Raw genomic sequence first — 16,818 nt, forward strand, 5'->3', positions numbered from 1 at the left:
CGTCTCAGGGGGAAACTCACCTGCCGTCGTGAAGGTAGAGCTGTGGGGGAAGTCCAGAAGGCTGGCTGACCGGGCTCTGCTGGGTCCCAGCTGGTGCTGGCTGGGCGGCTGCTGGTGGAGGACCACTCACTATTTGATTTGTCTGAGCTGGTGTCTGGCCAGGCTGGGACAGCACTTGACCTGGCTGAGCGGCTGTTTGGCTTGGCTGAAGAACCACTTGGCCTGGATGGGTACCTCCTTGGCCTGGCTGGGCTACAAGACTGGGCTGAGTCTGTGGGCTGTGTTTCTGGATCATGGGACTCTGTTTCTCTGAGCTGGGTCCAGAATGGGAACCTGTGGTCAAAAGGGACAGAGTTTCTTTGAAAGTGCAGCTGTGAGAAGGCGACGTCAACATTTATGTGCCATTTGAAGGATGTTTAAGACATAAACAATTTTACAAAAGCCCACTAATAGCAAAACATCTGCTTTAGTTTAGCACAGGTGAACACGTACCCTCCTCTGGAATGATGTGCAGTGTGACGGTTAGTCCAGCATCTTTAATGAGCTTGACGATGTCTGCGTGGGGCATGTTGATGATGGACTGTCCATTTACGGCCAGGATCCGGTTACCCACCTTCAGCCTCCCACATCTGTCCGCGGGGCTTCCCTCAATGATGCGGCCGATTTTATGGGGCACAGCTTGAGGTGGACAATAACAAGCAAAACTGAGCAAACCAAGCACTGATATTTTACACTTTTATTCTTTTAGGGGATCTAACAAGTCGTGACTGTGAAACAGAGAAGTAAATGTTCAGATGTAAGAGGAAGGTACTTTTCTGCTCAAATTATTTAAATATGAAAAAAAAAACATTTTTTGTTTATAAGTTGTTTTAAACACGCAATAAATAAAAATAGTTGCTTCTTATAATATAAAAAAACACAAAAAACCTAACCAAAATCTGAAAAATTACTTTTTCTTTTATTTCACTACTTAACAGTTTTAGTTGATTCATATGGGCATTTTATCTCTGTTTTTTTTTAGAGTAAAATAGTTTATTACTTCAGTTTAATTTCTTATTGCATTTGAATCTTTCATTTGGCTTTTATTATTATTATTTTTGTGCTTTTTTATGTGATTGGTTTTATGGACCTCTCCAGTGTCTCCTAAGCACACAAAAATGCAGCATTTTCTACATTTTATTCCTGCTCTTTTATTGTTATCTCGGTTTTAGTATTGTTTATGTGTTATACTGATGTGTGTATATTTATATAAGTGTTTTTATGATGTACCAATGTGTGATTTGAGTTTTTGGGGCACTTTGACAGTACACAAGTGTTTTAAAAAATTTAACGAGTCAATGAGTTAATTGATATTAAGGTTACATTTAGGATTTTCAAAACTCTTTGAATCCTAAACAAACATGACGTTTGAGGAAAATCAGTCTGAGCTAAAAGAAAGTTGTTACAGGACAAATTAATTGTCCAGATCTTTGGAGGTTACTGGACAGGGTAATCAAATACAAAATATCCTCCTGATTCTGTTAAACTGTCAATGCTGACATGGTTTTATATCAAACCTCAGCATATGAGGTCATCAGTGTGTTTAGGAAAAAAACGTCTTATGGCTTTATTTTTTTGCAAACTCACTGATGACGGTTGGGTTCTCCGGCCTGTTCAGAGAGCTGATGATGACGAAGCCAAAGCCTTCATTCTCCTTGCGGTGGATAACCACATCGCTGGTTTGCAGAGCGGACCCTTCCGGGGCCACGGCGGTGACAGGGACAGAGGCTGCGTTGGGTCCGGCGGCCGAGGCCGCATCGCTCCGGGGAGAGCTGTGCTGCGTTGAAACAGAGCCGGGGCTGCGGCCATTTACCGGACAAGGTTCCCCTGCAGAAAAGATGCCATGGGGGGAGGCGGCTGTCGAAATGCCACTTTTTAACACAACCAGATTAGAAATGAACTCTTAACATCTTTAAATAATCCAGTTAAAGATATAAGTTGTGGAAAAAACTTCTTGTTCTGCCTCATGTGTGCAGTTTTTAAACTCCATTAGAGGCAGGTGGTTCAAGCCAAGCTCTCTGTTGTCTCGACAGTGTAACCACATGCTCCCTCTCAACGCAAAAGCATCAATATAAAAATGCACTTGATACCAGTTAAATGTTTTGCCTGTTCTCTACCCCGATAGAGTAAAAACAAATGCTAGCAAAAAACGGAAGGAGTCCTTACCAGGCATCTGCACTCTCCTTCTAACAGTCAAGCTGACTTGACCGTTGCGAGCGGCGGCGTGCATCAAGTCAATTACATATTTGTGTGGTTTCCCAGCAACCACATTTTTATCCACGGAAATGAGTTCGTCCCCTGGTTGAAGCCTCCCATCGCGCTCAGCGGGGGTGTTCTCTATTATAGCGCCAATAACAATCTGTTCAAAGACAATCGATATTAGCAGAGCAGATGAAGGTGAAGAGGATGAGACTGAGGCTGATGAATCCAACTACCTTGGGTGAAATTAAGCTTCCTAAAACTCTTAAAGTAGACAAACTAGCAGTGTGGGAGGTATGGGGGGGTTAGAGGAGGAGAGTAATCAACAGTGCGTCTGCCTAAGTCTGGATGAACTGTGTAAGATGAGGATGAGCACAGGTCAGATGAGGGTGGTGCATGTGTTTAAATATGTGCGTGGTCCAGCCCGTCCCATACGAGCCTTGTCACGGGCGTCCGGACTCACAGCCTGCACCGCCTCGTCTCCCCCCAGGATGCGAAAGCCGAACCCCGTCTTCTCCCTCAGCAGATGTACCTCCACCTCCTCGTACTCTGGACCTGATCCAGAGAGACGGGCAGTAAACACACATTTTCTTTGAATATGTTCTGAATGGGGACAGAGGAGCAGCACTCACGCCTGCTCTCGTAGATAGCTCTGGACTTCTCGTAAAGATCATAAGGGTCGGGTTTGTTGAGGTCAAAGCCTTCAGTGGAGTCAGGCACAGACGTACGGTGTTGTGGCTGGTTTGGAAAGGGCGTGCCAGGCGGTAAGACGGGTCCAGATAGATTTGCCTGCGGACTGCCGTGTGGGTCCCAATGATCAGGCAACTAGAAAGACAACAGTAGTAATGCTTGTTTTTAGTGACATAAACCTATAAATCTTGTTGTTTTATTTGAGTTATACACATTTTCAGAACTCTGAGTTTTTCTGCGGCCTTATAGGTGTTTGTTGAAACATAACCCTTAAAGTAAAACTATAATATAAATCTGGAAAAAAATACCTGAAATTTTCCGTCCTTCAATGTTTTTTTAATCAAAATGTTAAAGACAAAAAGATAAACGGAGAACTTAAATCTCCTTGAAATGAATAAACTGCATACCAGAAACCTGATTTTGTTCACAAATTGTGTATTAAAAAGATCATATTTAATGTCAATGGATAAATAAAAGTATGACTTTTAAATTTGTGGTTAAAGCAAAAGCCCACAGAGAAAATAATAATCAGCAAAGTCTGTATTCAATCAGATATTTTCTTGGTTTAATGTTTACTTTGATGTAAAAATTCAGAAAATGATGAAAAGGTCATCAATCAACCATCTATGACTAATTTTAGCAAAGATTTCCAGAAGTTTTCCTGTACTTGTTATCAGAGTTGCAGGGCAGTCATGCCCACTTTTCTCACTATGTATCCTCTCCTTAAAAAGGATTAAGTCATTTCCACTAAAAAACACTAACTTCTTTTAAGTTACAGTTACACTGATGCATTAAAAACACATAAACATAAAACCCCAAACAAGTCAGAAGCAGATAAAGACAGAAACATATAAAACCAGTGTGGCATGACAATTAAGGACCCTAAATGCAAGTATTTTAGTTTGTTTTTTAACTGAGCTCCTGAAAAAGCCTCTTTTAAACCCCCAATTTTTTTCCTTTACCTGCTTCATATTAAGAATAAATGGCCTTGGAATTTACTTTTGTCCATCTCAAAAGCCAGAAATTATCAAATAGACTGACCCATAAAGATTATGTTTGACGATGGCTTTAGATTCACTGAGCAATAAATCAATAAACAACTTGAAAAACCAAGAGTGAGTATAAAGTAAATGATCTAAACTATCATCTTTGCAATGCTAAACATCTACAGTAAAGGGAGACTTCATTTCAAGCAATTGTTCACATCTTATGTTCAAGGTTAGTTCCCTTTTTATCTAAATTTTCAAACAAAAATGACACTAAATGGCAAGAATTTGGAAGTTTTATTTACCTCCCCTCATTGAAAAAATGATTCTGGAGGTTTCAGAACATTTTAACAAAAGTGTGGTACAGAGTGTGAGTTTCATTGTTACTCTGAGTAAGAACTGTATCAATTATGCGAAACTCCAGAGGTGCCTAAATAACACAACGGTAAATTTGTTTGAGTTCCCATACCTGTTTGGAGGCTTTCCACGGAGATATGTGACCTAAGAGAGACAGATAAATGAAGTTTAAAAACAAAAATGACACGCATCCATGCATGCACATATCTATCTGTATAGGTGGGTCAACTACTACTTCCTTGTAAAAGAAGGGCCATAATGTCAAGGTTATAGGTTTCTTTTACAGCCTTTCTCTTTCTATAACTCTTCATAATGGTTTTGGTTGTTGCGTTTGTTTACAACATATTTACATCATTAGCTGAAGGCAATAGTGGCAAATACACCACACACACATTTTCCAGTTTGTCTTCTGCTTTACTGAGACCAGAGGAACGATATGGGAACAGGAGGCTCATCAGGATTGCTCCCCTGGGTTTCTACATCAAAGCACAGCAACATAGTACATACATGCAGTTTGAGTCTGCACACGTGATTGGAAACCCACAAATACACATAGAAAATCCTTTCTTTTGAACAAATCTAATAAGTTCAACAAAACATTTGAAAATTGTGTATCTGTGCAAAAATCCTTTTGGGATTTCTTGTATATTTATTCATTTCATGAGATTTCCTGAGAAAGGACAGAGAGCACAGGCATTTATTCATGGGATTCATTTGCAGCTTCATCTGCTTGTTATTTATTTGAAAGAAGAAAGCCAGGGCACCTAGAAGCCAAGAAGAATGGCAGATCTACAGAGAATCACACACAACTGCAGGTTTTGCTCTTCGCCATCTCAACCTCAGTCGTGCTCCTTTGCTCAATCACAGACACTTGGCTGCCTACAATCCTTTTCCCATTTTGAATTAAACATAATCAGTATCTGCCACATGTGGAGGAAAGATAAAGCAGATGAGGAAAATGGATAAAAAAATGCTGTCATGTATGGATGCCATAAACATCAATAGGAGTTTAACGAGCACTATCCGTGGTGCTGAAATGATTCAGCACAGTGGCAGCAGCAGAGGGGGGGCTCTGCGGGAGGCTGGGACTAATAACCACATTCTGCAGGGAGTACAGGCCTTCAGGGAGGCCTATAAGGAATTCTAATAACTCATTCTCAGGAAACTTTCCTTAATGACCCACAGAAAGAATTGAGTGCGAGCTGCAAGGCAATTGTCTATATTAAAGAGGATCGTCTTACTCACAGACGCATGTCAGCTTAATTTAAATGCTAATACAATTCACCGGTGTACGTGTTGGATGCACTTGTGCGCATGCTGATGAATTACAAATGAATGACTTTTAGAGAGGCTTCATGCGGCCTCTCTTACAACTCAGTGGTCAAGCTGTCTGGCAGACCAGCCTCACAGACTAACCCGCTGAGTTCTGGATGGCCTTCAGATCTGCTTGATTGGCTCACAGAGCTCGACATGCTCCTCTTCTCCAGGTTGGTCTGAATCCTCATTGGTGCCACAAAATGTCTGGGAGTTGTGGCTGGCTCTGCTTCAAACTGGAATGTCAGGGGACGGAGCTGTGAGCGCCACCAGAACTATGGCAGAGTGCCTCCACTACGTTAAACAGTCTGACAGACACACATGTCTAACACAGTCTGAGCTACAGAAAGCAACAGCTCCATCACACATCTGAAATACTGTGGTCAGCATACTCCTGACTGATTCATCGATTAACGAACATTTCTGACATCTGAATCTCTGTAAACACTTCGCTCACCCTGCAGAGACATCAAGAGAAGCTCAGGCACCTGCAGTGTCAGCCTGATGATGATGAGGCTGTTTTTTCAGGCACTTGATAAAAAAGACAAAGCTGTATGTCTTTAGATTTTAACCAAACACTATTATATTACAGTTCATCTTTATTTATTGTCTTTTATTTGTAAACACCTCATCTGTCATAAGTATCTATATTTGAGGTTTGCCACTAGAGGGCAGATGCCAGCTCTGGTTGGTCAAAAGATGCTCAAGTGGATTAAAATTTGACCTCAGCTGTTCATGCATTTACCTACACATGCAAACTGCACACTGTGAATTTCTGTCTTCAGTCTAAGAAACAACAGTTTGACACCGCACCACTAATAATAAATCTTTAGTTCGTAAGCTAAAGATTTAAGAAATGGCACAACTCCCTCCTTTATTTCTTTCATGCATTCCGTCTCATGTTTCAGGTTCAAATAAACACGGATATCTCTGATGGCTTTTAAAGTCTCAATAATTACTCCTGTCACGCATAAATAAATTAGACCTGAGATGCATATTAGGCTGATTACTTTCATCCTTGATTAAATACGACCCACAGCGAGAGTAATGCAAATAAGAGCAAATCAAAACACCTTTTAACTGATGTGATAAAATCTTAGCAACAAGACAAGTTAACAATGTGGACGTGAAGACTTTAGAACCACGTTCATCCAGCAGGTTGAGCATCGGTGTGTTCAGAGGTTGTGTCATTAAACACGTGTCTTTTCTGAGCTCTGTGGTATGAGCAGCCTCAGGAAATTATCAAGTCAAATTTTGACCTGTGGCATGAGTATCTTTTGGGAAATCAGTTCAAGTGCACATGTCAAACAAATAAAGCTTGCATAGTGCAACTCAATTTGCTCACGGGTGACAAAAGAATGCAGGAAACCGAAGAAGAAGGAACAGGGTCACATTCCATCTTTTTTCCAGCACCGTCAGCAAAATCTTCACAATAAACTCAATTCTATTTCAACAAATGTGTTTTTGTGTCTCTCTTTCGCATTCAGATAGGTTAAAATCATTTAAATATATTAAAAGTTGATAAGAAATGGGATTTATTACTTTAAACAGTTATTGTGGAAGAATTTAAACTTTACTAGCTTATAAGAGCACATCTAGCCAAACTCAACTTCAGAATAAAATGTTAGTCTGAAGTTGAAGTTCGGAGGAATCACAGTTGAAATGTTAAAAAGTCATAAAGAAATACTCTTCATTATGCAGAAATACTTCTATCAACATTAATGTGGAAATAAATGCTGAATTTGTAATCGCAAAAAGGGCATTTTGTTTGTTTCATGCTTTTTTTTTTTTTACAATCATAAAAGCCTAACAGTAGTTTTGATTTTCCTAATCTGTAAAACCCTGGTCTGTGTGTGTAAAACAAAACATCACTCAGCTTGTTTGCAAGTTCGATATCACCATCTAGTATCCTACAGTGCGTTTCAGGTACATGAGTGTCACCTAATAAATGGAACAGACTTTGAATCCATTTTTAAATCACAACTTATGTGTCTTAAAAGGCGCTATTTAAAATTACATGTGATATGATTTTATGTATTTTAAAGAAGGGTGGCTTTTTTGGGATTGGAACACTTTTTTGACAGCAAAAGGTTTCTCTTCTCACAGAGCTTTATAAAACCCATCAGTACCTTAAAGCATAAATACACACAACACAAACTTCAGGAAAACACTGACAGAAACCCACTTTTTGTCACACAGAGACAAAACCTACCCACTGCTTCCCCTACAATATTTCTATTTTGGTTTAATATTCTGTATGTTACACTTTAACCTCTTAAGATCTGCCGTCCACATGCACAGGCGTCACATTTTGTGTCATATAACCACAGCAGTTCATTCTGCTAAACTGGGGCTTTGTCAGTGATAAATTAAAAAGGCATATCTAACCAGACCAAAAAAATACATGTACAAAATGCATGTATTTTGTACATGTATCAATGGTCATGTATGGTCATGTAAAATAAAAACCTTTCTAAGCAAAAAAGTTGACCATCATGACTTTGTAGTGTACAAAATACATTTAAGCTTTGCGTGTTTTTCCTCATGAATGTGTCCAGTTTTGCTCAAAGGAAAACAATTCCGTTGTGAACACATACAGATACTGCAAAACAAAATCTCCTCAAGAGACTTGAATGAAATCTGAATGAAGAGCTGCTGAGATTTAAATATATATTCAAAAATAGACAGTTTTCAAAATGATCCTAATCAAAATCCATTTTACTCTCTGAGCTCTCATCGTCAGCTCTGCTTGACTTCTCTTTTGCAAAGCTGCAGCTGGAGTTGAAGATGCACTCTGACACCTTACTCGTAACTCTCATTCACAAGCCAATTTACTTTCATCCAGAGGTTAAATCAATCTGTACCTTTCTTTAAATCTAACACCATCTTCCTTTATGATTAAATGTACAGCAGCAATTCAAATCTGACTTTTATTGTTAAATAAAGTGAGAGAAAAGGTTCAGTCAATCAAAGCTGGAAATTGTATATTTAAATGGTTTTGTTTGGTGTCAAACAAGTTCATCTGGAGCTCTTCTGAATCATCAGTAAAAACAATGCGCAGTGGTCCCTCGTCTGCGGCTTGACTTACGTTCTAAAATCAACCTGCGATAGGTGAAATCTGCAAAGTGGCCAGCTTTATTTTTTATAACTATCATAGATGTTTACATGCTGTCAAACCCCTCACCTAAAAAAAACAGCTAAACACAGAGGTTGTAAAAGGTATAGCGAGCAACCACTGTAGTGTGCATAAAACCATTCTCCATATCAATAAGTAGCTCATGAGAAGGGATAAAGCCTGGTTCTGTCTCACCTGTTCCCACTCTTTGTATGAGGAGAGTTGCCTCTGCTCCCACAGGACACTCTTTGAGGAGCTCCACCACGCGTCCATGTCCAGCTGCCGCCACTGGCTGCTGGTTCACCTCCAGGATCAGGTCTCCCTCAATCAACCCGGATGCTGCTTGCGAGCCAGGCTCCAGCACCTACGCCACAAAAACACACGCACTGTCACTCCATTAGACCTTTCTGTCGCATCCTCTATCCTCTTACATCAAAGGTTGATTCGTGGGGTTAAAGCACCAAATGTTTTTCTGAGGCCAGCTCCAACTGCAGTTCTCCTTTGGGATGCATCAAATGCGGCGAGCAAATTTCCTCCCCTTCAGATGTACAAACACTAGTTGCACTTTACAAACCAATTATTTTACCCACGCTATACACAGTTAATGGTGAAACATGTCAAAGTGACCTGAGGTTATTGCTGGTAAATGGCTCGTTTTAGTAATAACAACACAGGTGTAGGTTACATTTCTCATCTGCCATCAGCTGACTGGAACTGCCATCTCCTGAAATGTTACAGAAAAACTGGTTTCAAAGCATCAAACATCAAATGAATAACATTTTCTTTTTAAAAGCAGCAGTAATAGGGAACAGCATTTATAGTAATGAACTCATGCTGCAATTTGATTGTTGGTTCCTTCTTTTTATCAAAGGTTGACATTAATTATTTTATAAGCTCAAAAGAAAATACACCAGCAGCATAGCCTGATGTGTTCATGTTTGTGGTTTTTATAACTTCTTATTGTTTTTATACCTCGTTGTATTCATTTGTTGTGATACGTTTTTTGGTGTATTTTTTATGTCCTTGCATTTCTGCAGAAACATTTTTTAACCCCTTCAGCCCTATTGATGCAAATACACATCAATAGGCCTTTGGCACTTCTGCTTCAAAGTTACCTTAATTTAGCATCTGCTTGAAAGCAGAACCATTAGTGACATTTTTTCTATTGGTAAAAATAAATTAAGGTACAATAGGTTAAGGTACCTTATGTACAAATTTGAATTAACTGAGATAAGATGTCTTTTTTTAACTCGGTTGACTTATTATTTTATGGTTTTATCTGTCCTACCTTTATTTTAAAAGGCACGGTGATGCCAGTCTTGGCAGAAAACTTTAAAATCCAGAAATCTAACCAGAACAAACAATGTAGCACGTCTGAAGAATTTCTTGATTTTTTTTTGCTGACTAAGTGAGTGAAGGGATCGGAAGCGTCACCTGTTTAACTCGCTGACCAGTGGGACTGTCGGCAATCGTGAACCCGAATCCTTCAGCGCCTTTCACCATGGTAACAGTTAGCAGCTCTGCCCCTTGCGCTGTTGCCCCGGCAACACCTACAGTCCCGGAGGAGGCTATTGAGACGTTATCGTTGTGAGGCGTGAGTGCCGGAGCAGAGCCAGGTGTGGTGGGTGGAAGGGACGATCCATCCAGATGTGTGTCCCCAGGGTGCGAGACCCCGGCCAGAGCTTGAGCAGGAAGCTGGGAACTCAGGGACAGGTACTCCAGGTACGGGTCGTAGCGACCGTTAACCACCATGGGGCGGTGTTCTAGGCCGATGGGTGTCAAAGAGGAGCTTGCTGCGCCACTTGGGTCCTCGGGGTCAAAAGGCAGAGGGTATCCCCTGCAGAGCACCAGAGTCACGCTCTGTCCGATCGGAACAGACTGGAAAAGCTTCACCACATCGGCGTGCGTGGTGCCAAGCACACAGATGTCGTTAATGTAGACAATAACGTCCCCTTAAAAGAGAAAAGAAGAGCAGTTTTAGTTGCAATTCCTTGCAAAATGATCAGGTCAAATTGTTTCAGCATAACACACCACAGAAATAGTCATTTTCACAGCCTGCTGCCATTAAACCTCAATGGAATCAGAACAAGCTGCAGCAACACAGAAGGAGCACAGTGTCACGCTCAAGTGTCACACTGGAACATAATATCAGCTGCCTGCCACTCCTGGGGATCTGTGAGAGGTGTGTGTGAGGGGGACAGCTAAGGTCTGGGTGGAAATGACAACCATCTGCTGCAAACTGACATCCACACAAACCTTATAAAATCTTAAGCTATTCAAATGCCTCTGTGGCGTTTTCTCAGACTGGAGCTTTAACTCATGTGTGACATCTTTCTCTTTTACTAGCTGAAAAGCAGATGTGCTGTGTTTTATGGTCTTGTATTTCCTATCTGGATTTCACCAGCAGGCACGCGTGCTATCTGACTCCAGAAAGTGTTATATGCATGTTTTTTTCCCCACAGCATTACAAGTAATGAGGTGAAACAACACGAGACACTTACCTACAGCTCCAGCCTGCAGAAAGTAATGGATTTCATCTTTAAAGTCGGAGCTCCGTGACCAACTCTGCTACTTCACATGCTTTTTTCTTTTCACCTCTCTCTGCCGCAGACACATCAAGCACACATGTACAGCATACATACGATCCCTGAGAGAAATGCAGCTCTCACAGGCCAACTAATCCCGGGCAGGGAGCGTCTGTCTGTGTGCAAAGGCGTGTTTGTGCGTGAGCAGCTCTGCCAATGTCACCGAGTGAAGAGGAGCAAATAGAGGAGAGAAACCAGAAAAGAGAGCAAGCGAACGGCTGATGGGGTGAAGAAAGGGGGATGAAGGGGTGAAAAATAGCAAACTTAGGAGGGCCAAAGAAATAAAATGAAAACAACAGAAGTGTTAGATGATTGATAGGTTAGTTAGAGAGACACTGAGAAATGGAAATAAAGTAGAAAGAGATTAAATTCAGATAAAAAAGGAAGGTGATAGTTTGAAGAAAGGACATAAAAAGATGGAGCTAAAAATATGGAGCTAAAAGTAGACAAATTCCTACTCAGACAAGACTTGGAGAACCAGATCCCTCACTGAGATGAACAGTTATAGTAGACAAAACAATCTAAATACGCTCAGAGGTAATTAAGACAGACAGCAAACTTCAGCTCAAACCATAACAGGCACTAAAGTTTAGACTACAGACAGAAAAAACATTAACACCACATTTACATCTTGGAGGAATGAAGAAATAACTCTTTGGAGATTCCAAGAAATGTAAAATATACAGTATATATATATAAATTTGGAAATAGGGACTTAATTCGATACTTTAGCAACTATAAGACTTCTATGATTGTCAGAGTAAGACAGTTGTGTCAGCTGAATGGAAACTAAAGTTTTGTTGTTTTTTTTTCAGAGTAAAACTGTCTCAGGTCACATTGTCAAAAGGTGACGGGTATTCATTGTATGAAGCGCACCATATTTGTTCCAGTCTAGATGGTTGGTAGAACTGAATAAATCAAAACCATTTCCTAATAACAATTTAAAATAAAATAAAAAACTATTAAAAATAAAGCAACAATATTTCTGAAGACATCGTCTGAATGTAACATCTTAAAAAAACACAACCCACAACCCCTTGGAGTAGTTAGGACCATAGAAACAATAAGTACCTTTTAGGGATGCAACGATTCACTTTCCCCAGGATTTGGTTCAGTGGTGTAACATACGGTTCAGTTTTCAATCCAATCTAGGAGGTACTGGGAGGTCACAATTTTGGATTGACAATCAAAACATGTGTTACACCCTTAAACCAAACTGCAGGGAAAGTGATTCATTGCCTTTCTACTACATGCTAACATATTCACGTTGACAGTGTCAAACACAAGCATTGTACTAAATTCAAAATGGTAAATAATGTGTACATTTATAGTGCTTTACTGCCTTCATAGAGGGCTGTCTACTCCCAGTCACCCATACAAACACATCCACACACTGAAACTGTAAAGTTTTTTCTTCAATGTTACTCTGTTGTCAAAATAGAATGAGGATTCTTTCTGACTTTTTAGTTTTGTTGCTGTCTTGTAATACACAAATCATATCTTGAACCAAAAATTGAGGTTTGAACGTGGAGAAAGTGAATCGTTACATCCGTAGTACATACAGAGTCTGCAGTGACCCCTGCAAACTGCATTTAGGGTTTATAAATAGGGCGAATAAGAAAAACAGCTGTAAAAGTGTTTTTCTGTCTATTCCATCACGTTCATTATAGAAAGGAAGACCTTATCTCAGACTGAATAATGTGGTAAGAAAATTGACGCAAAGACAAAATGTATCGCCATGCTTAAGGGTGTCACACTGTACTTACACTTCTGTGAATCCAAGGTGATCAATTAATCAATCATATTAATGAGAGTATTAAATTGTGTGGTCAATATTTTCACAATTGTAATCATAATTTTTCAATGGAACATCAGAAACAGTGAAAAGAAGTCAGTTCATTTAGAAAAAGCATCCCAAAAAAAAATTACATCATCCAGTAAAATCCTGAGAAAAAAGTCTCTATTATAAAATTTGTAGCTGCAAATTAGGGTACATAATGCTAAGGTGTTAGAATAATAAGGCGTCACTTAAACATTTCTGTAAACAAGAAAATTACACGATCAACTCTGGAAGCGGAGACAGCTTGCGGTTTATTTAACCATCAATTTATTTCTAAGCCAGTTGTTAAGATGGGATGGTATACATAATTACCCGTGTCCATTTTCCCATCCTGAGCAGCAGGTCCATCTGGTATTACACTTTTCACTTGCAGGAACTCATCGGGCTCATCGCCCCCAATAATTGTAAATCCAAATCCCATGTTGCTCTTCTGCAGGGCTGTCGACAGGAAGGTGCCCTTCAGCTGGGTTGGGTCTCTCGTAAATAACGGTTTCTCTGTGTTTTAATGAAGAAAAAAGAGAGTTTTGTGTAAGTCTTTTTATATTTTTAATATTTAATTTTGACAGATAATGGCAGAAATTATGAGAATTCAACAAACATTTCTCTTATCAGCTGAGTCAAAGTGCGCCATCTGCATGCATGGATTAGACCACTGGGAGATTCAGAGCAACTCAGGTGTCAGTTGCTTTCATTTCAACCCTAAACACTATACTGTGATATCCTGTATCATTGAATCATACCTCTATATATTGTGGGTAAAGGTAAAGCAGAAAGGCCCTGGCTCTGCATCTGTCTCTGTTGTTCCAATCGTCTCTTGGCTTCCAGGACGGGATTCTCGAACTGAGTTCTTCGATTAATGTGACTGTAAAAACAGTGCAGGATTCCAAATTTTGAAGACATGTTTAAAGATTTCATCTCTGCTATAGTTAAACCAAAAGCTGTTTTTCCCCCCAAAAAACCATTAAAAAATAAAACGAAGGTAATTTTTAATAAGCCAGTTTTCTTCTTCAGTAATAACTTTTGTATAAAAAGTGGGAAAGTCAAAAACAGACCAGTGAAAGAAAGAAGAAAAATCCACTCTTGTTTCAAATGAACCAGTGATCCCCAAAAATTGACTTAGAACTTGAAGCTTGGAGGGATTTCTGTGACCATGGTTAAAAACTATATTCCAAAAAATATCTCTTAGAAATAGGCCCACACAACAAATCGCTCATTCATCGGTATTGCGATATCAAACAGTGCCATACGCATATCGCAAAATCAAAAAAAAATTCAACGTTTTTTTGTGCATACCTTAATTGTGCTAAAAAGAAATTATGGCAGCTTGGAATATTTAACGAATCAAACACATCCATTTATCCAATTGGATGGACCCCTTCACGTTGTTGACCAATCAGATGGAGCCCTCTTATGTTAGATGTTTGCCTCCTATGTAGACTAGGGTCATTTGGCTTGTCTTTTAAGTTATGTTGACTCTTTTAAAATCAAACTGCAGCAGTGAAATGGAATCTGTTTTTTTTGGTTGTTTTTCTTTTTGTTCATGTATCACAAGTTATATCGTCATTGCAATATTGATCACTAACATGGCAAATAGCGAGTTTGCCTCATATTGTGAAGCCCTATTTAGTAGTGTATATAAGTCTAGGTTTTAATGCTAGTGAAATCACTTTCTTAAACTTTCAAAATATCTGAAAGAGCTGAAACCTTTCTGGTTGGGGTTTGGATTGCCATTCCCATATTCACAGTCCAAAACCTCTGTAAATCTGTTTTAGAAAGATTGTATTTGAGCAATAACTGCTGCCAAAAGATATTTAATCCAACAAAACATAAAAAAGTAATTTAACAAGTGTTTAGTTTCTGAGTTCTGAAATTCAACTTTTACACACCTAAATTCAATGTCAAAATAAAGAAAAAAATGTTTGAATGAGTATAGGAAATAAGATACCCAAGCGATGAATTTACAATGTGAGCATCCAAATTAAGTGTTATTTTTTTTTTTTTTACTCATAGGAACCAACGGTGACACCAGTATAACAGAAAAACATCACAAATGTGTTCTGTGGTCCACTGGGTCTATAGTTTCTTCCACATAATTTCCTTTAAGCAAAAATGGATATGGATTCTTATGGGTTAAAGAAAAAATAGAGATAATCAAGCTAGTATTTTTGAAAATATGTGTCTTTACACATTCATGTGATTTGAGTTAAAAAAAAGATAATTCAACAACTATTTAAAAAAGAAAAGAAAAAAAAAGACTATTATCAGACCTGGTGAAAGAAAAATGAAACTAACACCTTTTCTACTTAACAGGTCTAAATGTGTCAGGATGAGCTCATGCTATATAACACAGAAACACAGAAAGATTTACCAAATAAATGTGTCGTAAAGCTCAACAAAAAGCCAAACCAATGTATTTCTTGGAGCAGTAGAATGATTCCTTTCAAAATAAACTTACTCCACATAGTAGCTGCCATAGATAGGATCATCTATCTTCTCCCATCCATAAGGGAGCTCTGAGAGGGAGAAGAGGAACAGAAAAAGGGAAAGTCAGTCAGCTTATATTGAAAGAAGAGGGAAAGTGACACTAAATTGAACCACCGAAGGGAGACGACATGAATCTCAGGGCTCACAGCTAGACATTCCCAAAGCGGCTTTTTAATAGACAGACAACACTTGGATGTGCCGCTGTGGCTGTTTTGTGGAGACAGCAAACACAACAAAAACGTCAGTTCAATGAATGAAAAAGAAAAACATCCTGCCCTCTCTTTCATTCCTTGTCTTCCTTTTATTGCACACACACAAATCCTTCAAGGGCAAATACCTTCCAAATACCTAATTCCTTCTGGTTGCTTGCTTCCTGTACACACCCACTTGCTTTTGCATTGGATGGCTTTTGCGCTAATTGTCTCCTCCCCTCCCACCTCTGGTCTGCATCCGGCCCACTTCATCTATCCCTTTGTTGATTTATCTTTCCTGCCTTCATTGTAAAGGAATTGGGTCAAGGCACAGCTAAAATTCCTGAACTGTCTGCTCTGTGCTTTAGATGTACTTTGAAATTCCCACACACCGTAAACACAGCACTCTAATGAGCTCAGTTTGCATGAATCTCAACATTTAAGCTGCTTTGGCATTTAGAGGAATACACTCTCCCCCACAGAAGACAAGAAAATGCATTAAAAGTTAACACAAGAATCATAAAACATATGACCAGCATGTACACAGAAAAATAGGACAAACACACCAAGAATCCGTCATCACGGACTTGCTTTGACCTGAGGCCTGTTACTAAAACGTAAGTACCCGCACACACAAATGCAGAGACGCGTACAAGAACTGACAACCTTGCTGGTGAGAAGAAAGGGAGGTGAGTGAGAATGGGAACGGGGGTGTCTGAGCATGTGCTGGCTGTTGCATCTGTCTGAAGGGAGGGTTTGATGCCAAACTAAGACGTCTTTTCATTTAAAGAACAACCCTGCATGAGCTCAAAACAAGACTATAGTTTTCCATAAACCCTGTCTTATCAACTCTAAATGGACACAAAGATCACAAATTAAACCAGACAGCAGCTTGTGATGACAGCCTCGGATGGAATAATCTGCAACATTTCTCATCTCATTACATATTTTAGTGACCGATTATTTACTCAATCAAGGGGTGTTTTTGCAAGGAGGGCCAGATTTGGTGAAGCGGAAA

The 16,818-nt window shown here is 39.5% G+C and overlaps 1 protein-coding gene across 9 annotated transcripts in view; it reads right to left on the reverse strand.

Moving 5' to 3' along the window:
* The window catches only part of LOC101173221 (membrane-associated guanylate kinase, WW and PDZ domain-containing protein 2), a 94,073-nt gene that overhangs the window by 6,333 nt on the left and 70,922 nt on the right, over positions 1-16,818 (reverse strand). For 5 of the 9 annotated variants that reach the window (XM_011476266.3, XM_020703672.2, XM_020703669.2 and 2 more), the window contains exons 7-18: positions 15,581-15,638; positions 13,866-13,987; positions 13,438-13,620; positions 10,135-10,652; positions 8,896-9,064; positions 4,384-4,415; positions 2,871-3,063; positions 2,678-2,793; positions 2,206-2,398; positions 1,627-1,896; positions 493-678; positions 21-333 (exon numbers count right to left, since the gene is read on the reverse strand). In XM_011476266.3, the coding sequence (XP_011474568.1) occupies positions 21-333; positions 493-678; positions 1,627-1,896; positions 2,206-2,398; positions 2,678-2,793; positions 2,871-3,063; positions 4,384-4,415; positions 8,896-9,064; positions 10,135-10,652; positions 13,438-13,620; positions 13,866-13,987; positions 15,581-15,638 (2,353 nt within the window). The remainder of the gene's footprint in view (positions 1-20; positions 334-492; positions 679-1,626; positions 1,897-2,205; positions 2,399-2,677; positions 2,794-2,870; positions 3,064-4,383; positions 4,416-8,895; positions 9,065-10,134; positions 10,653-13,437; positions 13,621-13,865; positions 13,988-15,580; positions 15,639-16,818) is intronic. The other 4 variants (XM_011476269.3, XM_020703674.2, XM_011476267.3 and 1 more) reach the window with 3 other exon arrangements.

The sequence above is a fragment of the Oryzias latipes genome, chromosome 6, assembly GCF_002234675.1.
Source record: "Oryzias latipes chromosome 6, ASM223467v1".
In the NCBI taxonomy this organism is placed as follows: domain Eukaryota; kingdom Metazoa; phylum Chordata; class Actinopteri; order Beloniformes; family Adrianichthyidae; genus Oryzias; species Oryzias latipes.